This window comes from Stegostoma tigrinum, chromosome 4 (assembly GCF_030684315.1).
Source record: "Stegostoma tigrinum isolate sSteTig4 chromosome 4, sSteTig4.hap1, whole genome shotgun sequence".
Lineage (NCBI taxonomy): Eukaryota > Metazoa > Chordata > Chondrichthyes > Orectolobiformes > Stegostomatidae > Stegostoma > Stegostoma tigrinum.
In genome coordinates, this window is record NC_081357.1 from 22,953,655 (window position 1) to 22,979,131 (window position 25,477).

General features: G+C 40.4%; 1 protein-coding gene across 7 annotated transcripts in view; it reads left to right on the forward strand.

Annotated features, from left to right (window-relative positions):
- The window catches only part of LOC125452780 (sodium/calcium exchanger 1-like), a 285,237-nt gene that overhangs the window by 212,328 nt on the left and 47,432 nt on the right, over positions 1-25,477 (forward strand). For 3 of the 7 annotated variants that reach the window (XM_048531611.1, XM_048531607.2, XM_048531610.2), the window contains exons 5-9: positions 1,656-1,673; positions 1,796-1,810; positions 2,119-2,187; positions 8,767-8,897; positions 14,902-15,001. In XM_048531611.1, coding sequence (XP_048387568.1) covers positions 1,656-1,673; positions 1,796-1,810; positions 2,119-2,187; positions 8,767-8,897; positions 14,902-15,001 — 333 coding nt within the window. The remainder of the gene's footprint in view (positions 1-1,655; positions 1,674-1,795; positions 1,811-2,118; positions 2,188-8,766; positions 8,898-14,901; positions 15,002-25,477) is intronic. The other 4 variants (XM_048531613.2, XM_048531612.2, XM_048531609.2 and 1 more) reach the window with 3 other exon arrangements.

Sequence of the window (25,477 nt, forward strand, 5' to 3'; positions counted from 1 at the left end):
TTCCTATTATTCCTCCCAAAGTGAATCACCTCACATTTATCCATATTAAACTCCATTTGCCACCTTTCAGCCCAATTCTGCAGTTTCTCCAAGTCTCCCTGCAACCTGCAACATTCTTCCGCACTATTTCATGGCAGACAGTTTTACTTTTTCACCAGTTCCCTCAACCCACTGACTGTCCCTGTGGATGTTACAGTGCCTATCGCAGATCAGACTGTGACGGGGTTAGAACCTAATCTAACTCAATGCACGAAGACCAAAAATATTACTTTTAGCCTCTGCCACACATCAGTGTCTTGCTGGACTCTATCCTACTCCTTGATCACTTACTGATACAAAATCAGACAAAGCCATAACTTCTCCCATTTGACTTGAAGCTTAGCATCCATCTTCACACCCTGTCCAGTTCCAAGGATTCCTTATTTAAACCCTTTCAGTATTGCCAACCTCCTTCTTTAGCTCAGACCCTTTGCTACTGAAACTTTTACCCTGATTTAGCCATCTTTAGACTCAATTTCCCTCTCTCGTCCCTCAGTAATCTTGGCCTGCCATATCTTTGCAATTTCCTCCAGCCTTCAGTCTGCCTCCGTTACTATCAGTTTGCTGTAATTTCTGTAAAGCACCCTTTCTCCCAGGTACATCACTATCGCTTTGGCCACCAATCGGTAGGAAAGGTTTTGCTTGCCTTGCCTCTATCCTCTGGAAACCCCTTTTGAAAGTCATCGTTCCTCTTTCTGAATTTTGAAAACCCTCCATCTACCCAATCAAACTTTCAGTCAACCCTGTCAACCTCTTCCTGTTATTTCGTTTGAAATTCATGCCTGAATTCTTATCTTCTCCTTGCTGGACCCTGCCTGCACACCCTGTACCCTTCCAAAGGCTCCTGTAAGTAATCTTAGAAGCTGACATTGAAGGTGCTACATAATGTAATTTGTTGCTAGAAAGCTGGAAGGCTGTTAAACATTTATTATAATTTTTTGAAAATGTACAGATTACTTTATGGATTCCTATGCTGATTCTATGAGTAGACTAGTGGGACAGCTTGGAGGACCTGTCAGGCCAGCTCTTTAATTACCACTGTAATTCAATGACAGAATTACATCTATTTATAAGTGATTTTATCCTGGCCGTCTTTTCCTTTCTCCATCTGGAATGGCAGGAATATTCCTCAGTGGGCACTGTTTTTCTCAGAGTTTGAAATTGTCCCTTCACCTCCCAAGGAGGGAAACATTTGCATGATGATACAATGTCAGTGGAACAATGTACATTATCAGCGAATATCCTAGACCCTTTTCGACAATCAGTTGAGTGCTTATACATATAATGGTTGTCATGAGAGTGCAAAAAGAAAATGTCATCAGAAGGCCTACCATATGTTGCTTGGTTGCCCAGCTGGAGTGGTTGGAAAAAGGACTCATTGAGGATTCCATTTCTGATAGAGAAATGAACATGGTGCTAAAATAAGGTCAGTTTATAATTGGATTTATTTGTGCCACCAAATTACAAAGGAAATTAATAGCATTGCTCACGAACTAAGAAATATACATTGAATCGTCTTTTAAAACTGTGCTAGGAAAATTCAAAGAAAATTGTCTGCTGTGATATAAATATTACATTTTGAACAATAACAATATTTTTGATATTATTACTATTAGGACCCTTCACAAAGACAGGTATGACACTGTTTATTAGACTCCTATTTCTTTAAATTCCAAATGCTAGTTTTTAAGTTAGCAGTATTTTTAAGTTGTTGAATATACGTTTTTGTTTCCCTTTTTACTCTTTAATTTTGAAGCAAAATACTTCAGTGGTAAGACTTTCTAAAATGAATTTCCAGTGCACTGTGTAATATTAGTTACTACATAATAACATATTAAGTAAACGTTGTAGCACTTTATAACATTGCATCAGAATACTCAAGATTTTAGTAATATCTTGAAACCTTTCACACTTTACAGTCTAACATGAAAATAATAACAACCAAACTTTGAAATTTTCATTCTCTACAAATTAACCCAGAGTTTGATACTAATAAGCTGAATACATGAATTTTTTTGTTGTCAGTGAGTTCTGAATAGGAAAATTATTTCATGCTGTGGATCATTCCCATGTTTTTAGGCCATGCTCTCTACAGGAAGGTTCATTTTAGGGAAAATCCGATTCCATCTACTGTGATCTTCTTTGCAGGTATAATGAGTACTTCTGTGTTGTAAGTCATTAGCTGCATTTCAGTTAACACAGAGAAGTTGCACTTTTTTGAAAAATAAAGATGCATTTTTGACACATTCGCTCGTCTGTATTTCATATCTCACTCATTACTTGTAAAATTCTGCCTAGGTGGACTGAAGCACCATAATTACATTAATTTATCAATGTGAATATAAAATGATTCTTTACACTTTGTATTTGCCATTTTGTTGCATTGATAGTTATAGTAGTTGTTACTAAAGCCACTGGAGTAATATTTTAATTAATTAAGGTTTGCATGTACTTGTCTATATTAAGCATTAACCATATATAGCACCATTCCACCCACTGGAAGCCCAATAGATTGTTATTAATATTTAGAAGATTAAAGCATAGTTGAATGTCAGATTTCAAACCAAGAGCGTATGATAAATATATTTACAGTGTATAATCGTGGAGAATATGAGCAAATAATGATATTATCCCTTCAGTTCGAGCATTGCAGTTTGCTAGTTTCTGTAATCACACTCTCCCTCCAATCATTTTGTGTTTGTAGATTAGATCTTTTCAGATAATACTCTGAATTTAATAAATAATTTTAACATAGAATTGTTGATAAGCCTTGTAAAAGGTAATATTGAAATGATGTTTTTAAGATGAATCTAGATAAATACAAGAGGTGAAATATGCTAATTGAGCTAGTCAAAGAGGGTAGAAGATTTGTGTGAAGCATAAACATTAGCATAAACCATTTGGGTTGAACAACCTATTTCTATTTTGGAAGATCTAGGTGATTATTTTATTTTAACCAGTATTATCGCCCAATACCATGCAGTGTTCCCTGTCATTTTTCATGTCACTGTGCAGAATGTTGAGATCTGTACAGAACAGCAGTTTCTTGAAGCAAAAGTCAATGTTTCGGCACACCAATCGGCATATGGGGTGGCTCCAGGTTGATACCATGGCCACATGCCGTTGCAAAATCTACTGCTTATGCAAGCTTTTTTTGTCGTGTTGTTTTCCTTGTTTCCATTCTATCAGAGCTAATTGGTAATGTATGTAGCACTCTGATTACAAATGCTATCACTAACACAACTTCTATTCCGTGATAATGGGAACTGCAGATGCTGGAGAATCCAAGATAACGAAGTGTGGAGCTGGATGAACACAGCAGGCCAAGCAGCATCTCAGGAGCACAAAAGCTGACGTTTCGGGCCTAGACCCGTCATCTGATGAAGGGTCTAGGCCCGAAATGTCAGCTTTTGTGCTCCTCAGATCCTGCTTGGCCTGCTGTGTTCATCCAGCTCCACACTTTGACAACTTCTTTTCCTTCTTGATTTGGAACTCTTCAATCCTTAAACATTTTACAAACTGCACACCTACGCCCATTTGAAATATGTAGAATGTGAAATATATGTCAGACGATCTAACTTCTTTCACGTTAGAAATTTAACACATGCAGCAAGACCCAACCAACATTCAGGCCTGGATTGATAGTTGGCAAATACGGGAAGCTTGACACCGTGTAGGACAAAGCAAGCTGCTTCGATTAGTACCACATTCACACACATGCACTCCCTCCGCTACCGATGATCAGTGTTAGCACTTGGTGTCATCATCAAGATGCACTGCAGAAATTCACCAAGCCTCCTTAGAAAGCACCTTCGAAAATGTTAGACATCACCATCCAGAAGGACAGCAGATACATGGGAACACCACCAACTGCACGTTACCCTTGAGGCGACTCACCATCCTGACTTGGAAACACATTGCGATTCATTCAGTGTAGCTCGGTTGAAATCCTGAAACTCTCTCCCCGACAGCATTATGCATCCACCTACACATGCAGTGGTTCAAGAAAGCAGCTCACCACCTTTTTAAGGGCAACTAGGGATGGGTAATAAATGCTGACCCAGCCAACAATTCCCATGGCCCATGAATGAAGAAGCATCAGGCAATAATCCAACAAAAGAAAATCTAACCAACTCTCTTTGACTTTCAATGACTACCATTGAATCTGCCACTATCAACATTCTGGAATGATCATTGACTATAAAGTGAAACAACATGCACAGGAACACTTTGGTTACAAGAACAGGCCAGGGGCTATGCATTCTGGGATGAGTAAAGCACCAAAGTTTTATAGCAGCATTAGTAATATTATAACCTGACTCCCAAAAGCTAGTTCACCATCTGTAAGACGCAAGTCAGGAATGTGATAAATTAATCATCAATTGCTTGAATAGGTTCAATTCCAACAATGCTCAAAAAACTTGACACAATCCAGGCTAAAACAACCCACTTGATTGGTATCTCTGCCACCACCTTAAATGTTCTAAGTCTCCACCACCAGTAGCAACAGTATTTACCATCAATAGGACGCATTGCATCAACCTGCCAAGCCTCCTATGACAACACCTTGCAGACAACACTCTCTACAACTTCGCCTTCAAATCACAAAGCATCCTGACTTGAAAATATATTGCCATTTTTTCTCTGTTATGTGATATAATCTTGGCTCTCCCTCCCACACTGGGTCCACCTACACTGTGTGTACTGCAGAAATCCAATAAATCATTTCACCTCCAAGCCTGGTGACGCCAATAGGTTCCAGCTTTTCCAGTAACACACTCATACAACAACAAATAAAAGAACAAATCTTTCAAACTGTGTTTAGTGGAGATTAACAAACTGCAAATCAGCCAGGATTTGATGACAAATGACACTGTTCCCTTTCAAGACAACACATATTAATATATTAGTATTATTATTTCACAGCTGTAGAGTATCGCAATCTTCATTCCTAGGTTTGATGACATTTCATATAAGAGCACAAGGTATAAAGTGGTTTTAATGCAAACAGTTAAAATATGGATATCTCAGATAAAGATGAGCTCCGAGTGGCTAAGCGTAATAAACAATGACATAAACAGAACATTTTATTTTCTAAAAGCAGCCAGTTTGGACCTATGGCATTTATAAAATGTTACTGTGAGATACCCAAACTCTGGACTGACATATCACAAAATCACCAATGTCAAGAATTTAATAGGAGTCAAACATAAACTGATCTGAATGTAGTGGAAAAATATCAATGGGACCTGATTATATACTGAATTAAAAACATTGAAGTGTGTTATTGCAAATCTACAACATATTCAATGTGACTTTATGTACAGCATTCAAATGACATTGAGTACCTGACCTTGACATTATGAAGTTAACATCGTAGTCTGAACTACTGTATTTATCACCCACGCAACCAACATTTTTTTCTATAATACTTCTAAGTCCTGCATTGCTGAGGCAGTTTATAAGATATTCCTGTGAAAACAGAGACTTGGCAGAGTTGATTCTAATTAAGTCAATATTATAATTCTTCATGTATAATGTGCTTCTGGCTACAATTACCCGAATATAGTTTTAATAGTTATGCCAATTTCGCGCCTATCTTTACCTTTTAACACTATCTTCAGTGATTTTTGGGTGAATTAGTGGAAGCTTACCTAATTTGTTAGACAATGTTTTGGGGAGGGGATTCCTGTGTCCCGTGCATCCACCTGCTGCCCAATCATTTGGGGCTTGCTCATCAATTTGGGACAGCCAAATTGACCAACCCGTATCCATTGCAATACATTAGTGAAAGCTCCCAATCCCATGGGCAAGGAGGCTGATACATTATTTCAAACTTCTTTTAAGATTTCCTGGCCTTGATACCACAGTGGAGTTGAATCAGACTCAAGAGTATAGATTTCCATGAATGTGTAAGTATGTAAATGAAAATAATGAGCAGAGGGAATGTCTGTCCTTCTGATCCTATTGATCTTGTAATGATGGTAGTTCCAAGGTCAGTCACAAAATTCTAGAATAGAATGCCCCCCTGATTAATTTCTTGGGTTCCTATAGAAGCCTGCCTGATTCCCAATGAAGTCCATAAAATTTTTAATCAGATTCAGTTAATTATGTTCAGTTAGTGGTCTTGCAAATAAAAATAAATTTTGTAACATTTTAATCAAAGTGCAAGTACAGTGCTGAGATATTAGCAATGGTAAGTGTGGAAAAATGTATTATACCGTTTGAGAAATGAGGCTGTTGAGTAATCCAGCATTTCTCCTTTTATTACTCAGCCAAATAATCCTAATTTCATTTGAGTAAATGTTTCAGAAATATACAGCTGAATGTAATTACATACTTTAATTTTAAAAATTTAAGAACATTGAAAACTGATACTCATTTGATAATAAAGTCTGGAGCTGGATGAACACAGCAGGCCAAGCAGCATCCCAGGAGCACAAAAAGAAGGGTCTCGGCCCGAAACGTCAGCTTGTGTGCTCCTGAGATGCTGCTTGGCCTGCTGTGTTCATCCAGCTCCACACTTTGTTATCTTGGATTCTCCAGCATCTGCAGTTCCCACTGTCACTCATTTGATGATGATGACTTCTATCTGCTTTAGATAAACTAGTTGAAATGAAATGAAAGTTGTAATATACAGCCAAGTAAATTGCATTATCTCATATAATTTCATATTTATCTTTTAAACCTGAAGAATTCAATTAGAATTCAGTCACTAAACAAACCATGAAAGTTAATTGTAGTGTTTTGAAATGTAAAGGCTGTTCTTCACATACATAGTTGTTGCCCAGTTTCTTTAATTTATTATCCCCGCTACACTGTGAACAAGTGTCACCAGGCATTATTATCAGAATGTGAGCTGGAAAATGTGAATTTTTCTTTCCACTGTTCATCAAGCGACCCAGATGGGGATAGATAATATTCAAGAGGCAGAGAACAGGAAAGTTGGAGTGACAGAGAAATATCTTAAGACTCAGTCCTTGGCTGTGCCTTGTTGGAAATCCAGCGTTCAACCACATACCTTGTGATAATGAGTAATTGTATCAGATTGAGAGAGTTTGGAAACTCATCTTCAAAGGCAGCCTGCAGCTGACACTGAAATAAATCTGCATGGCGTTACATTGCCTGTGAATATTTCATGTCAATCTGTATTTGAAACTAAACATGTCACAGGGAAACGCACGTCAATTTGTGATTAAGTTTAATTTTTCGAAATAAATATTTTGACATGTATATGTTCTAGGTATACAGGGTAATTATTCATATTATACCTCATTTCATTCCATGAAGACTATGCTACAACAGAAAATAAAAGGGATGCCTAGAAAAGAACATTTCCCAGCAACATTACCAGAAGCAGAAAACACAAGCTTCCTCACATTTACAATTCAAAACATTTCCTTTCTATTATTTTCATTTTCCAAAATGTTTTATGGAAAGAGAACACATTATGAAAAATGTTACCATATCGTCTACATTCTACTTTTGGCAGTGACCATAACTCACTTATGACTTTATTGCTCATAAGTCACTAGATCAGTCTACATTGGCCTATAGCTTACAATTAATGTTTCTTAATATTGTATCCACGACCTTTCTAGTGATCAGGCTAATTTGTCTTGCAGATGCTATTAAATGAATGCTATTAAGAAATTGGTTTTCTGTATGTTATGCTCGGGTTTAGCAGTTAGAAGTAGCCAGGAGGGTGGTGAAGGAAAATCAAAGCCTACCTGATTTTCCATCTGTTAACTTTAAAATGAATAGAAAAGGGACATTTTCTATTGCGCATACCTAATTTTGTTCTGTGTATTGTAAGAGGAAAATCTACGTGATCTATATTGAGCAAGTATTCATAAAGTGTCATGTGTCGCAGTAAGCTGTTATGCATCTTTGATTATTTATTTGTATGTACAAGAGAACTTAGTACCTGACAAAAATATTTTGGACGATGCAGTGTATTAGCAATCATATAAGGCTAAGAAGAAGGGAAAGTAGCTTTGAAAAAGGTATAATTTCAGAGTTACACACTGACAGGTTCACACAAACACAATGAAGTACTAAAAAAATCAATGACCAAAGAAGCTTTATAAGCAGTGCATGTGTTAGTTTTATAAACATATGATAAAATAAAGCTCTTTGATATGTAAGGACTTTTAGTTGACTTTATCACCTTTTTGCCATCCACAAACATCATCCATAGTGTCCCAAACTGTCCATTTCAGAACTTTTTATTCATTCTTCTCTGATCTTCTGTACAATTTAATTCTAATCTGTCCTTTATGAAAAAATGTAGTGTCTTGTCATTCTTGATCTAGATCTTCCTTTTGTCCATGTGGTTTGTTGCTAGATGTTTAATTGCGATAAATTATGGTATGACGTCCTATTTTTAAAAAAAGTACACATTATAGTGAAAGCACTAGCAGATTATTTGTAAAATATGTTTTGAAATTCTAATTGAAAACAAAGATTTTGTACAAATGTTGCCGTGTAAAATTTATATAATTATGTGTAGACTGTGTGGATTGACACTAAAGTTGAGGATAGTGTGGGAAAACAGTTCCATATATGGTAAGTGTGATAAAGTATAGGTGGCTTTACATAGACCTTGGTAAAGTTGAGGGACACGTAACTAAACATTGAAAACTTTTACGGGGAAGAGTTTAGTTTCATGTTGTCTCTGCAAGTTATTTGATTCTATTGATATTGAGTTATTTGATTATATTGTAGGTGATACCGAAGATAATCAGGCCATAGCAAATAAAAATGAGGAAGAACGGCGGATAGCTGACTTGGGCCGTCCTGTCCTTGGAGAAAATACAAAGTTAGAAGTCATAATTGAAGAATCCTATGAATTTAAGGTATCTGACAGTGTTATATTTCTCATTCTCTGATGAATATATGCATCTACATCAGTCCTATTATAGATGTTTTCTAATCAGGTGTACACGTTTGATGTTACATACTTCCAGCAAGAACAATGAAAAAGAGATTTTGATTATGTTCTCTGACAACCTTGTGTTTTGGATTGATGGGCTCCTACATGCAATAATAATAATAATAATGAAATAATAACAGCTGTTTATATATTTTCCAACATGTAAAACATACTTAACTTCAAAAATACAATCTTGCATGCAGATGAAGTTGCATACATTTCAATTAAAAATTAACTGCAAATGTGTTTAGAAAGTATATTAATTTGTAAATTAAATCATTTATAAAAGATACCAGCAGAAAAAATGCTTCACAGACATCTTCAAAGCCTCCCTGAAAAAAAATGCAGTGTCTCTGCTGACTTGTAAGAATCCCTTGCCCTAGACCATTCAAACTGAAGAAGAAGCATTCTTAAAAGGTACCAACCAGTTCAATCAACTTTTGATAGTGGAAAGTGGAGGTTGAGTGTGAACAGAAGGGCTGTGTGAAAATCTGAGCATCCCACCCTTTGCCTCATTAATGGAAGGATTTATGGATCCAGCATTGGATCATTTTGACATCACAGAATGCACAATTCCTGAATCACTAAATGATTGCTTTCTTTCTGGCATTTGTAAATGTGATGGGCTTTTAAAACAGTCTATTCTATTTTCCTTTATGTGCGTCATTGCAAAGGACAGTATTTGTTGCCCATCAGACTCAATCGCAGAAGGATCTAGAGGCCAAGCCACTAAATACGTTTAAGAAAGAAATAGATTTCCAGACACTAAAGGTATCAAAGGGGAGAGAGAGTGGAAATGATGAATGATGATGTGAGCTTGATGGACTGAATGGCTTTCTGCTTCAATTTCCTGGCTTTTTGTCCTTAGTTGCCTTTGAACAGAGTGGCTTGCAAGTGACATTTCAGAATCAACCACATTGCTGGGGATCTTGAGTATCATGTGAATCAAACCAAACAAAAAGCACCGATTTCCTTTTGTAAATGAGTTTTGCATTACAGACATGATATTTGAATTTAACAGTTAATCTGCAATCTTCAAGCCAATCCCCATTCCTCATCTGTCTTACTTTAGTAATCTTGCAGCTCCTCCATCGATTCTGAACAAGTCTTCAATTCTGCCTTTTTGTGCACTTTCAAGTAATGTGCAGTAAGTGTATGAGACAACTCAGTATCACCTTCACTCAGTCAGTCGTACTGTATCCTGGAACGTCACTACACACTCGAACACACAATGACGGCTGGAATTTCAGTGTAAAAAAACTGAGGAAACCATGTATTTGCAGAGGTATTAGCTTTCAGAGAAAATATTATTGATGGCAGTTCTGCCTGTTTGGTTGATGTGAAGGATTCCAAGGGACTGCTTGTAGAAAATAAAACAAGGAATCCCCTCTGTGAGCTAGCTAACATAGCTTCCTCAATCAATGATGCCATTCATTCGCCCACTGCAGTACACAAATTCACCAACATGACTGACTGCACTTAAATCACATTCGTTATTGTCCTGAGAGAACAATATGGTGCTACAGAATGCAAATTGTTTCTAATCCCAGATTTTAGGGGCTTCCCTGACACCACACATTTCATTCACTCTTCTAGACCCCATCAAATGCTGATCTTGTCAATGACATTCACATCCTATTAAAAAAAAATGAAAAGGTCAACTCAGGCCTGCTAAGTCCAGGCCTTCATATCAACTGTGGAAAAATGACTGGTCAGAATCCAGTGAGAATCATTATTTAGGTCATGGCTGTGATTTCACTGGGCAGTAGGAATCACCGTGCCAGAATACTAAGGCATCCAGTGCTAAATCAAATGATCAGAACAGAGTCCGAGATGGCATCATTGTTGGTGGAGGGAAGTCCATTGCAAGAAAGTTTGGGTTCATGGCAGAACCTGGAGGAGAACTCTTTCATCCTTTTAACTCACCAACTCGTTTCGGAAAGGGCAAATACTAATGGTGCATTAAGCTTCATCCATTATGATAAATGCCATAAGAGGTTGGGTAGCGTGGACAGCTCTAGATCTCAAAGAAGGTGGACCTACCATTCACCTCCCCTCATAGCCTTAGTATCAATTTCCTACACATTAATATAACTTTTACTCAATGCTCTCATGCGATAAATTATGTATTTTCTAAGGCACAAGCCTCTTCTCATTAAATCACAAAGTTTCTTATAAATAGGACTTATAGATTTCAACCTAAAGGGAGGTTGGTGGCAGCAAATCAACCTGACAGTGATTACAGCATAGTAAGCATCCACCATACAGAACGATGAGGATCCACTCTACAACACGGTGAGCAGTGGTGAGGATTGGAATTCAGAGATAATGGGAACTGCAGATGCTGGAGAATCCAAGATAATAAAATGTGAGGCTGGACGAACACAGCAGGCCAAGCAGCATCTCAGGAACACAAAAGCTGACGTTTCGGGCCTAGACCCTTCATCCTCAGGAGCACAAAAGCTGACGTTTCGGGCCTAGACCCTTCATCCTTCAGGAGCACAAAAGCTGACGTTTCGGGCCTAGACCAATCTTCTTGCACTATACAACAGGTTAGACAACACTGCAACATCTGATGAACTGAGACGGAAAGTGCAGCAGTATAAGATTGAAGCTTCATGAATCATGAACACTGCTCACACTGAACAATTATAGGCATTAGATGTCAATGAACTTTGAGAGTGGTCTTGAGGTGAGTTTCTGCTGGAGACTGGAGATGCCATAAGTGAAATTGAAATAACAGCTGGGCAAAGGGATAACTTTAAAAATGCAGCATCTTTACAGAGTTTGAAAGCTAAAAGTCGGCAAAGTAATTACAGCTCACAGCCAGCAAAGCAAGTAAGTATCATAGGGCAGAGTTACTGTAAGCAAAAAGAAGGATGCAGAGGTAATTTTAACATGAGGCTGCAGCACCTGAAATGTTGGGCAGCTAGAATTGTAGTGATAAATGGGAAATTTAGTAACCTAGCCAGACAGATTCTAGTGGAAGAAGTAAGTGAGGTGATTATTGAGATAACGGTAAGATCTGGAGACCTCATATTAAGAACGTGACATTAAGATAAATAGAGGAAGAACTTGTTAAGGCCGCAGATAGCTGGATTCACTCAGTCAAGATATTAAAGAAAATGGGAATCCTCATTAAAACTGAAAGATTATTAGCCATGCTGCAGAGAGTGTAACTCATCCAGGGAAAGTCATGGGATTCAGCTCTGAAGGCACAGACAACAGGATTCCTTTGGTAAAGAATTGAGCGTCTTCAAAGTAAGAAGAAATCAAAAAAATCACATTTGTCAAAAAAAAGTAGCAGCAGGAATAATATTGCCTTGAAAATTTAATTTCAGAGGTGAACTAAATAGAACACAAAAGAATAAAATTCTTGGAGAAACCAGTCCTTAAATACAGAACCTAAGATACAGATACTAAATCAAATGCAGAACAAGTAAACAAGATAACAAAGTGTGAAGCTGGATGAACACAGCAGGCCAAGCAGCATCGCAGGAGCACAAAAGCTGACGTTTCGGGCCTAGACCCTTCATCAGAGAGGAGGATGGGGAGAGGGTTCTGGAATAAATAGGGAGAGAGGGGGAGGCAGACCAAAGATGGAGAGAAAAGAAGATAGGTGGAGAGGAGAGTATAGGTGGGGAGGTAGGGAGGAGATAGGTCAGTCCAGGGAAGACGGACAGGTCAAGGAGGCAGAATGAGGTAGTAGGTAGGAAATGATGGTGCGGCTTGAGGTGGAAGGGATGAGTGAGAAGAAGAACAGGTTAGGAAGGCGGAAACAGGCTGGGCTGGTTTTGGGATGCAGTGGGGGAAGGGGAGATTTTGAAGCTTGTGAAGTCGACATTGATACCATTGGGCTGCAGGGTTCCCACGCGGAATGAGTTGCTGTTCCTGCAACCTTTGGGTGGCATCATTGTGGCACTGCAGGAGGCCCATAATGGACATGTCATCTGAGGAATGGGAGGGGGAATTAAAATGGTTCGCGACTGGGAGGTGCAGTTGTTTATTGCGAACCGAGAGGAACAAGTAAACCCACACTTGTATTCAACTGGGAAGTTACCTAATGTCACTATAGCTTGCCAAGACATTAAAGAAGGCACAGATATTGTTAATGAAGTTCTACAGGATTTTGAACTTACGTTAATCTTAGAACAAATAAAATTCTTGAAAGAGCAAGATTTAACAGAAGTGCTTAGTATCCAGGGAAATCCGTAGATAATCAAATTAACAATCTCTATAGATGTGAGTAAAACGATGAATGTGGAGTTTCGAAAATCATAAGTCATAGGAGACAAAATTGTTGATGGAATTGCTTATGAGCCTTGTCTGACTTATGACTATCCAAAAGCGATTTGGCTTTGGAGAAAACCATTTAGACAATGCTGAAAGCTGAAATCAAAAAGAAGAACCAGAGAAATCTTAAAGAGTTACAATGATAGTAGGAACTGCTGATGCTGGAGAATCTTAGATAACCCGGTGTGAAGCTGGATGAACACAGCAGGCCAAGCAGCAGAGGAGCAAGGAAGTTTGACGTTTTGAGTGTAGACCATTCTTCAGCAATGGGGGAGGGGAAGGGGATTCTGAAATTAATAGGGAGACGGGGAAGGTGGATAGAAAATGTATAAAGGAGAAGATAGGGTGAGACAGGACAGACAGGTCAAAAAGGTGGGGTTAGAGCCAGTGAACATGAATGTAGGTGGGGAGTCAGGAAGGAAATAGGTCAGTCCAGGGAGGCTGGACAGGTCAAGGAGGCGGGATGAGGTTAGTGGGTAGAAGATGGGTGTGGGGCTTGAGGTGGGAGGAATAGTTAGTGAGGCATGGACAAGCTGGGCAGGCTTTGAGATGCAGTCGGGGGAGGGGAGATTTTGTAGCTTGTGAAGTTCGCATTGATACCCTTGGGCTGCAGGGTTCCCAAGCGAAATATGAGATGCTGGTCCTGCAACCTTCGGGTGGCGTCATCGTGGCAACGCAGGAGGCTCAGGATGGACATGTCGTCCGAGGAGTTGGGGGGGGGGGTGCGGGGAGATGAAATGGTTTGCGACTGGGAGGTGAAGTTGTTTGTTGCGAACTGAGCGTAGGTGTTCTGCAAAGCGGTCCCCAAGCCTCCGCTTGGTTTGCCCGATATAGAGGAGGCCACAATGGGAACAGCTGATATAATATATCACATTGATAGATGTGCAGGTGAACATCTGTTCAATGTGGAAAGTCTCCTTAGGGCCAGGGATGGGGGCCTGACTTACAGCATCTGCAGTTCTTTTGGATTTTATTTTAATGGAATTGAAATTATCATATCAGTCATGATATCGCAGAACAGTGGATGGGTTGAATAGCTACTTCTGTTCCTGTGACTTACAGGAGAAGGATAACATTATCTCAGGAGTGCACAGGGTACATTCAGTTTTGTAAGGTGCAAAAATCCCTCAAGATGCAAGCAACAAATCAGCACTGATAGTAAGCCAGACAGCAGATACTGGGTTACTGTCAATAATGTGTGAACAAGGAAATCTCACAGCCTCCAGCAGTGCCCAACTTTTAAAAAGGAACTCAACACAAAATAGTGTAAAATAGTAGCGTGTGTACATAGATTTCACAACCAAGAATTTTCACATTTGAGCATGAACCTATGTCTTGACCTAAGCCTGGAGTAATGTATAGATCCTAAAGGATATTCATGAACATTTGTTTGTTAATGACAATTTAGCAAATTTCATGATCTGTCTTTTTTAATGCCAATCCATAAATTACTGGCTGTATTACATTTAATTTGAATATATAATCAATTCAGGGCCTTATCTGTTTCCAGTCAGCTTTACACAGGCCTTTGTTTAAGGCATTAAGTGATATTAAATTACTTTGTTCGTCATGATATCTGATCTGTAAGGTAGTGGAAAGCCTCTGTCTTACAAGTACTTCTTTTATTGCTGCAGAATACAGTGGACAAATTGATAAAGAAGACAAACTTAGCGTTGGTTGTGGGGACGAACAGTTGGAGGGATCAATTTATTGAAGCTGTCACTGTCAGTGCTGGTAAGTTAAGAAAAAAATTACAGTATTCAGCAAAGTTATTCAGAATAAGGCACTTTATTTGGTGGCTAATATTTCTATGAGTAACATTGAACAAAACACAGGGATGTTTTAAACACCAGCCCCTGACACAACCGTGGGTTTGAGTTGGGTGGAATGTTTTTTAAAAAAAATTTAAAATCTGGTACCTTCCTCTACTCACTTATTTGCAGTTTTAACAGTGGCTTATGGATAGCATGGAGGGCACTATGGGTCAGAGGTTAGCACAGCTGCCTTAGAGCACAAAGAATCCAGGTTTGATCCCGGCCTAGGATGATTGTCTGTATGTAGTTTGCGTAGTCTCTCCCCATACCCATGTTGGTATCCTCTGGTTTCCTCCCATGGTCCAAAGACGTGCAGTTAGGTGGATTGTCCATAGTGTCCAAAGATGTCCAGATTAGGTGAATTAGCCAGAGGAACTGCAGGGTCCCAGAGATAGGGTAAGGAGGTCAGTCTGAGTCCGATGCTGTCCGGAGTGTCGTGTGGATTCAAGGCACCAAATGGCCTGCTTCTACAGTGTAGGTATTCTAGGACAGAAGGCACAAGACAGGGCCTAAGGAAAACTTTCCTGCATTTCCAAGGGATAGTATTAATCTGTTTCCTTCCCACCTTAAAAATAGGATTGCCACAAATCCAGTACTTTGCAAACTTATTTTCAACTGTGATCCTTTAATGCTGTTTCCTGTCATTTTACTAGCCCCAAGTGAGCCTATATGTTTATTACAATGGGGGAAGAAGTAATAACTTTTTCCAATAACTTCTCCCTAAAAATAATTTTGCAATTGTAAATAGTGTTATTTCATAAGAATCATAATCAATCAAATGAGTCAATATTTAAGGAAGCCATTCAGTCTGTCATAACTGTGTGGGTTTGTTGCAAAGGCAGCACACCAGGCCCCACTTCCCAAGTATACCCACAATCAGTTTATTTCTCTCCAGCTATAATTATACAGTTCTCTTTTGAAGTCAGCACTTTCCAGATCCTCCACTTGCTGGGTAGAAAAAATTATTTCTCCTTGTGCCGCCATTGCAATTGGTACCACTGGTTCCTAATCCAACCTGACTTTTTAAAAAAAATGTCAGGAGAGACTATGTTAATAATTTATCTTCTATAAAAATCTTTCCTTTCTTTACTGAAGAACAGTTAGAAAGAAAGGTGAATAAATTTGCAGCAACCAAGTGGAGATTACGGTCATTTTAGTTTATTTGTTGCACCACAAGCCACATGTTAGTGATAGTAGAAGGCAAAGACTGAAGTGGTAGAAAGAATGAATCATTTTGCTATCTTAAAAAAAGACATTAATCCTTAAAATAACAGACAGGAATGGTGCCCAAAAGGCATTTAACAGCTAAAATTGTCAATAGTAAGTTTTAACCCAAAATGAACTTGTTTGTGCAGTGAATATCAAATGCATTGATGGTTCCATACAGTCTACTTAAACATGAAATTTTAGGGCTTTGATTCCATATACATGATGTGCTGTGCAGTTGGTCAGCCTATGTTTGTGTCCATGTTGACTGTCTTGAATGGATTCAAGGATGACCTTCTGGGATTGCTAGCAACTGAGAGAAATGAAATGGATTTTTATTTAAACCTGCCTTCACAGTTCTCTTGAGGATAGTTTGTTCTTCATGCTTATCTGCTGTAAAGACTGTTCTGTTCCCCGTTATCAATATTTTCTCCAAAGGCCCAGTTAAACATTTTATTCTGTGAGAGTTCCAATCACAGACCAGACAGAATATGCTGGATTACAACTAATCATCAAATACAGATAATTAAATCATTCACATTCAACTTCATACTATGAATGCTAGCCTGATAAGTTATTTCTGCTTTAGCTTTCCATTGTGCTTCATAGTGATTATGTGATGTTTTCATTATAACAATTTAAGCATTAAAATATTTGCCTTAAGCTATTGATAAATTCTCATCTTGATTATGAAGTCCCTCCATTGTCTTCCCCAAGCGGAGACTTTTCACTTTCTCCACACGGGTAAACCTACCCCAGCGCTCACGGTTTCTTGCATATCAGTAATTTAAGGCTGCAACATCGGTGGTGCTTTCAGCTGCTTAGGCCCTCATTATGGATTTCCCTATGGATTCTTGGCAGAAATCAGAACTGTACACTGATGTACATCAAAGGCCTGGACAGTTTTAGCAAGGCATCCTCATACCTGCATTCCATTCCCCTTGCAATGAAAGCCAACATGCCATCAGACTGCATCCACTGTACCCGGTGCGGCTTTCTCTACATTGGGGAAACCAAGCGGAGGCTTGGGGACCGCTTTGCAGAACACCTCTGCTCAGTTCGCAACAAACAACTGCACCTCCCAGTCGCAAACCATTTCCACTCCCCCTCCCATTCTCTTGATGACATGTCCATCATGGGCCTCCTGCACTGCCACAATGATGCCACCCGAAGGTTGCAGGAACAGCAACTCATATTCCGCCTGGGAACCCTGCAGCCATATGGTATCAATGTGGACTTCACCAGTTTCAAAATCTCCCCTTCCCCCACTGCATCCCTAAACCAGCCCAGTTCATCCCCTCCCCCCACTGCACTACACAACCAGCCCAGCTCTTCCCCCCCACCCACTGCATCCCAAAACCAGTCCAACCTGTCTCTGCCTCCCTAACCGGTTCTTCCTCTCACCCATCCCTTCCTCCCACCCCAAGCCGCACCCCCAGCTACCTACTAACCTCATCCCACCTCCTTGACCTGTCCGTCTTCCCTGGACTGACCTATCCCCTCCCTACCTCCCCACCCACACCTTCTCCACCTATCTTCTTTACTCTCCATCTTCGGTCCGCCTCCCCCTCGCTCCCTATTTATTCCAGTTCCCTCCCCCCATCCCCCTCTCTGATGAAGGGTCTAGGCCCGAAACGTCAGCTTTTGTGCTCCTGAGATGCTGCTTGGCCTGCTGTGTTCATCCAGCCTCACATTTTATTACCATGCCATCAGTCTTCCTGATTAATTGCTGTACCTGCATGTTCACATTCTGTGCTCCTCTGCACAACATTTATAAAGTATCATGCTTTAAGAAAAAAGTGTTCTGCTTTTCAAACCTAATGGCCAAATTGAATAGCCTCATCATACGCCACCTGTAACCTCGTTGCCCATTCATTTAACCTGTTTGTATTTCTTTGGAGCCTCTAAGCCCTACAAGGCTAGTATGGTCAACAAAATTTGTGACACTATTCGGTCTCTTCAAAGTCATTAATATTCATTGTAAATACATGAAATAACACCACTGGATTCTTGTTGCCCTTCAATAGTCACTGCCTGCCAACTTGAAAGTGCTCCATTTATCCCAACTCCTATGGTGATCTTAACTGTAACTCATCTGCTCATTCCAGGTATTAATTTAGTAAACAAATCAACTGCTTATGGACAGTGTGTAACTGTCTAAAGATGGCCAACATCGCTTTTTCACATCACTGCTAATAACTTTCTCATGCTGGCTTTGAGTTTAGGAATTGAGTGATCATAGAGGATTTTACAGTGTTACGTAAGTGATTGATTATTAGGAGCATGCTTGCCTTTGAATCGAAAGGCAAAGAGTTCAAACCTCATTTCAGAAACTTGAAACTGACACCCTTGTTTAATGCTGGAGTGCTGTACTATTGAAGGTGTCAGCTTTCAGATGAGGCAGCAAACATGCAGTGTCTGTTTGGAGAAAGGCAGTTGTACTCAGTACACTGGTTGGTTTGCTTGCTATTGTTATGTGACTGCTACTTTAGCTGTAAGTGCCTGTGTGCAATCTGTAGCACCCATTACATGGGTCAATTGAAGCAGGTGAAAGTGTGTAGTGCCATCAAAGAGCCAGGTACTGAAAGAAAGTGAGCAAAAAGAAAAATGCACTCTGCAACTTTGAATCCCTGGTGTTAAAATAGCTGTGCCTTTTCTTCACTCTGCTACTGCTGCGGAAATGACAGTAGTACGAGACAACTGATTCTCCCCCACCAAAAATCACAAAACTAGGAATTAGCTTCAGGATGAATGTTCAAGAATAAATAATAGCAACCCTCCTAAACAATGCACAGGGAAGAGTGCTATGAGCAATTTTGTAGCCTAGGTCTCATTAGAGAGGAATGAGAAATCCAGACTGCAGAAGAAGTTGAATTCAAAACTTGGACCACATGTCAGTGTTACTTATAAATAGTATATGTCACACTAGAGCTCAGAGGCAACATTCCGTATAATTTTGCTTGTTACTATTACTCAAAAAAAGCAATGCATAACAGCAGCTTTCGGAAGCGGTAGATAACAAGGTGGAGCTGGTAGAGCATAGCAGGCCAAGCAGCATCAGAAGAGCAGCAAAGCTGATGTTTCAGGTCTGGACCCTTGTTCAGAAAATCTGAAAGAAGGGTCTAGACCTGAAAAGTCAGCTTTCCTGCTCTTCTGATGTTGCCTAGCCAGCTGTGCTCCACCAGCTCCACACCTTGTTATAACATAAGAACTAGGAGCAGGAGTAGGCCATCTGGCGCCTTGAGCCTGCCCTCCCATTTAATAAGATCATGGCTGTTCTTTGAGACAAAGATCCACTTACCCGCCTGCTCACCATAACCCTTAATTCCTTTCTGTTCAAGGAGTTATCTAGCCTTAAAAACATTCAGCAAGGTGGCTTCAACCGCTTCACTGAGCAGGAAGTTCCACAGATTCACAACCCTTTGGGTGAAGACGTTCCTCCTGACCTCAGTCCTACATCTGCTTCCCTTTATTTTGAGGTGATGCCCTCTAGACCTACTTTCACTTGCTAGCAGAAATAATCTGCCTGCCTCTACCGTATCTATTCCCTTAATAATTTTATGTTTCTATAAGATCTCCCCATATTCTTCCAAATTCTGATGAGTATAATCCCAGTCTACTCAGTCTCTCCTCATAATCCAACCCTCTGAACTCTGGAATCAATCGAGTGAGTCTCCTCTGCACCCCCTCCAGTGCTAGTATATCTCTTAAGTAAGGAGACCAAAACTGCTCACAGTACTTCAGGCGTGGCCTCACCAGGACCCTATACAGCTGTAGCATAGCCTCCGTTTTTAAACTCCATCCCTCTAGCAATGGCAGACAAGATTCCATTTGCCTTTTTAATTACCTCCTGCATCTACAATCCTACTTGGAGCGATTCATGCACAAGAACATCCAGGTCCCTCTGCATAGCAGCGTTCTGCGATTTTTACCATTCAAAACATAGTCCATTCTGCTGTTATTCTTACAAAAGATGGATGACCTCACACTTAACATGGTCTGGCAGATGGCGTACATTTTCCCACTTAGAATATCTATATCCCACTGCAGACTTGGTCTTCAGCACACTTTGCTCTACCACTCACCTTAGTGTCATCTGCAAATTTTGACACACCACACTTAGCCCACAACTCCAAATCATCTATATAAATTGTAAACAATTGCAGTCCCAACACTGATCTGAGGCACACCACTAGCCACTGACTGCCAGCCAGAAAAACACCCATTTACCCCTACTCTGCTTTCTACTGGTCAACTAGTCTTCTATCCATGCCAATAGATTACCTGTAATACCGTGCAACTTTATCTAATGTGGCACCTGGCCAAATACCTTCTGGAAATCCAGGTACATCACATCCAAGCTCCCCATTGTCCACCATGCAAGTAATGTCCTCAAAGAATTCCACCAAATTAGTTAGACATGACCTACTCTTCATGAACCCATACTGGCTGTTCCCAGTGGGACAGTTTATATCCAGATGTCTTGCTATTTCTTCCTTAATGATAGATTCAAGCATTTTCCCCACTACCGAAGTTAAGCTAACTGGCCTGTAGTTACCTGCTTTTTGTCTACTTCCTTTAAGCAATGGTGTCACATTGGCTGTTTTCTAAACTATGGGAACCACCCCAGAGCCCAGTGAATTTTGGTAAATAGTTACCAGCGCATTTGCTTTTTCACCCATCACCTCTTCTGGTATCCTGGGATGCGTTTCATCAGGGCCAGAAGACTTGTCTACCTTTAGCCCGATTAGCTTGCCCAGCACTGCCTCCTTAGTGATAGTGATAATGATAGTTTCCTCGGTCCTCACCTGCTATAACTTTCTTGCCATCAGTTTAAGCATTGTGTCTTCCACCGTGAAGACCGACAAAATAACTTTCAAAAAATAACTGCCTCAGCTATTTCCTCATTCCCAGTTATTAAATTGGCCTTCTCAAAGGTTTACCTTCACCACTTTTACGATTTACATATTTATAGAAACTTTTGCTACCTGTTTATATTCCCTAACAGATCATTAATTATTCCTGTCTCATTACACAGGACTAGATCTCAGATAGCTTGCTCCCTCATAGGTTCCATTACATATTGTTCAAGGAAATTATCATGGATGCATTCTATGAACCCCTCCTCAAGGCTGCCATGACCGACCTGGTTTGACCAAATCGATATGTAGATTAAAATCCCCCATGATAACTGCTGTACCATTTTTACATGCATTAGCTATTTGTTTATTGCCTGCCCCACCATTATTTGGTGGCCCATAGACCATACCTATCGGTGACTTCTTCTCCCTGCTAATCCTAACTTCCACTCAAATGGATTCAACATTTTGTTCAGTAAAACATCTCACTACTGCCCTGATATCATCCTCAAATCAGAGCAACACCTCCTTTACCTTCCTGTCTGTCTTTCCAAACAGTTTCATACCCCTGCATATTTAACTCCCAGTCATGACCATCCTGTAACAGCTAATAAATCATACACATTTGCCATGATTTGCACCATCAACTCATCCACCTTGTTTTGAATGCTCCAAGCATTCAGATAAAGTGCCGTTATGCCATCTTGTCCACTTTCTTTTTGGTCCTGCTACCTCTATTACTAACAACTCGAGTTCTCCTTCCCTTTAATGTTTTTCCTAATTTTCAATGGAGTTGAAACTTCATCACCTGCTATCCTGCTGCTTTGCCTTACATTAATTGTTATTCTCCCTCTACACTCACTTCTTCTCCTTCTCCCTCCCACCCCACTTAATAGTTTAAAGCCCTATTAACCACACTTTACCATTTTCACCAGAACACTGGACTCAACCCTGTTCAGGTGGAATCCATCCCAGAGGTATAGATCCCTCCTGTCCCAGAACTGAGGCCAGTGCCCCATGAAAGGGAAACCCTCTGCCCCACACCACTCTTAGCCACATGTTAACTTCCCTGATCCTTGCCCCCCCATGCCAATTTGCAAGTGGCTTGGGCAGCAATCCAGAGATTATGACCCTTGAAGACCTGTTTTTTTTTTAAATTTTGTTCCTAGCTTTTCATAATCCAAAACAGGTCTTTTTTCCTAGTCCTGCCTATGTTGTTGGTACCACCTGCGTGGACCACAACAAGTGGATCCTCCCCCTCCCTCTCTAGCCGGTCAGAAATGTCTTGCACCTGGCACTGGGCAGGCAACACACCACGCGGGATTATCTATCTTGCGAGCAAAGGATACTGCTTGTCCCCCTATGATAGATTCCAGCATCAGCATTCCTACTCTTTCGGAAGCAGTAGTAATTCACTGGGATGCTAATTGGCTTGGGTAGCGGTTCAATGTTTAGCTCAGATAGTCAGTCAATCTAGTCACTGGAAAGAATTGAGAGAACAAGTGAGGCTTTGCATTATTTTTGAGACATTCCAGGGTTAACAAGAACACCACAATGGAAAAAAAGAGAATCATTTGCAGAAAATCCCAGCAGAACGATCAATTTCAGTGGATAGGATATAAAGTAAACTAGATTTCATACCAAGCAGACACCTTATCTTACATAGAACATAGAACATAGAACATAGAACAGTACAGCACAGAACAGGCCCTTCAGCCCACAATGTTGTGCCGACCATTGATCCTCATGGATGCACCCTCAAATTTCTGTGACCATATGCATGTCCAGCAGTCTCTTAAATGACCCCAATGACCTTGCTTCCACAACTGCTGCTGGCAACGCATTCCATGCTCTCACAACTCTCTGCGTAAAGAACCTGCCTCTGACATCCCCTCTATACTTTCCACCAACCAGCTTAAAACTATGACCCCTCGTGCTAGCCATTTCTGCCCTGGGAAATAGTCTCTGGCTATCGACTCTATCTATGCCTCTCATTATCTTGTATACCTCAATTAGGTCCCCTCTCCTCCTCCTTTTCTCCAATGAAAAGAGACCGAGCTCAGTCAACCTCTCTTCATAAGATAAGCCCTCCAGTCCAGGCAGCATCCTGGTAAACCTCCTCTGAACCCTCTCCAAAGCATCCACATCTTTCCTATAATAGGGCGCCCAGAACTGGACGCAGTATTCCAAGTGCGGTCTAACCAAAGTTTTATAGAGCTGCAACAAGATCTCACGACTCTTAAACTCAATCCCCCTGTTAATGAAAGCCAAAACACCATATGCTTTCTTAACAACCCTGTCCACTTGGGTGGCCATTTTAAGGGATCTATGTATCTGCACACCAAGATCCCTCTGTTCCTCCACGCTGCCAAGAATCCTATCCTTAATCCTGTACTCAGCTTTCAAATTCGACCTTCCAAAATGCATCACCTCGCATTTATCCAGGTTGAACTCCATCTGCCACCTCTCAGCCCATCTCTGCATCCTGTCAATGTCCCGCTGCAGCCTACAACAGCCCTCTACACTGTCAACGACACCTCCGACCTTTGTGTCGTCTGCAAACTTGCTGACCCATCCTTCAATTCCCTCGTCCAAGTCATTAATAAAAATTACAAACAGTAGAGGCCCAAGGACAGAGCCCTGTGGAACCCCACTCACCACTGACTTCCAGGCAGAATATTTTCCTTCTACTACCACTCGCTGTCTTCTGTTGGCCAGCCAATTCTGTATCCAAGCAGCTAAGTTCCCCTGTATCCCATTCCTCCTGACCTTCTGACCTTCCTTGTTGAATCATAATTTCACTTCATAGGTAATTTTCTGATGTCAGTGGAATAAAAAAAAATTACTGCTTTATAATCTTTGTGCCATCCACATGTTCAACACTTGTGTTACAAGTCTCTTGTTACAACACAAGATTGTGACTTCTGTAAAATGTGTGAAATAGTTCAAGATGGTGAGCCAGAAATGAAGTCTTTGACAGTAAGGTTATATGATAACTTGTCCTCTTGACATGAGGAATAATCTAAGCTGTGAGTCCGTTACAGTGGGAAGAATGAAGATCTAGTGCCCCAGAGTGTAGTGCTCACTGCTGAAGCAAGCCATTGACTGCATTTGTTTTTCTTCATTCATGGGCTGAGAGCATCACTAGCTAGCCTAGTATTTATTATCTGTCCTCTAGGCAATTAGAGATGCATAAGAGTCAACCACATTACTGAGAGTCTAAGGGCATATTTTTATGGAGAGAGGAGCAAGTTTAAAAAAAGGGACACAAGGGGCAACTTTTTCCACACTCTTTCATATGTGGGACAAACTGCCAGAGGAAGTGGTAGATGGAGGTACAGTTACAACATTTAAAATCCATTTGGACATGTACATGAATAGACAAGATTTAGAGGCGTATATATGGCCAAAATGCAGGTAAAAGAGACTAGTTAAGCTTGGGAAACAGTCAGCATGGATGAATTGGACTGAAGGGTCTGTTTCCATGCTGTATGACTATGAGGACATTAGTGAACAGACGTTATTTTCCTGACAATGATGATTTCAGGGTCAGACTCTTAATTTCAAAGTTTTATTGAATTCAAGTTCCACTATCTGCCTGGGTCCCCAGGATGTTACCTGGGTCTCTGGTTTAACAGTCCAGGTGATAATACCACTCAGCCAAACACAGTTTCTTAAAAATTACAAAGATGGTTTTACAGGACTAGATGAATTAATGATATGTCATCTTGATGTGGATAAGAGTGAGACTAACTCTGCCTAGGAGAATTCCAGCCACCCTCCAGGCTAGACTGAAAGGCAGGATAGTTGAGCTAGAAGACAAAGTAATAAAAAAGAAAATAACTATTCCTACACTGGATTAGCAGCATGGTAGCTGTGAAAAAGTTTGGAAAAAAACTGGGATTATGAATAGACCCAAAGGACCTCAACAAAGCTTTGATGAGATCTCACTATCCAGACCAACCGTTGAGAAGTTTTGCTATGATTTGGTGAGGCTAAGGTCTTTACTACCTTTGATCCAAATGAGGCTAAGTGGCAAGTGAAACTGGATGAAAGCAGCAGCTTTCTAACTAAATTCTGGATACCACTTGGAGGGTTAAAGATAGTTGTGCATGCTGTTTGGCATTTGCACTGCTCATTTCCACACAGCATAGTACATGATCCATCTGGAGCAGGTGCTATTACAGATGGTCTACTGGCTTCTGGATGTGGAGACATGTTGGAAAAGGTTGTTATAGATCATGATCAGAAGCTGGCATGACTGCTAGAGAGCGCTTACCGGATGAACCTAACGCAGAACAAAAAGGATATAGTTGAAGATGTCTGAAGTC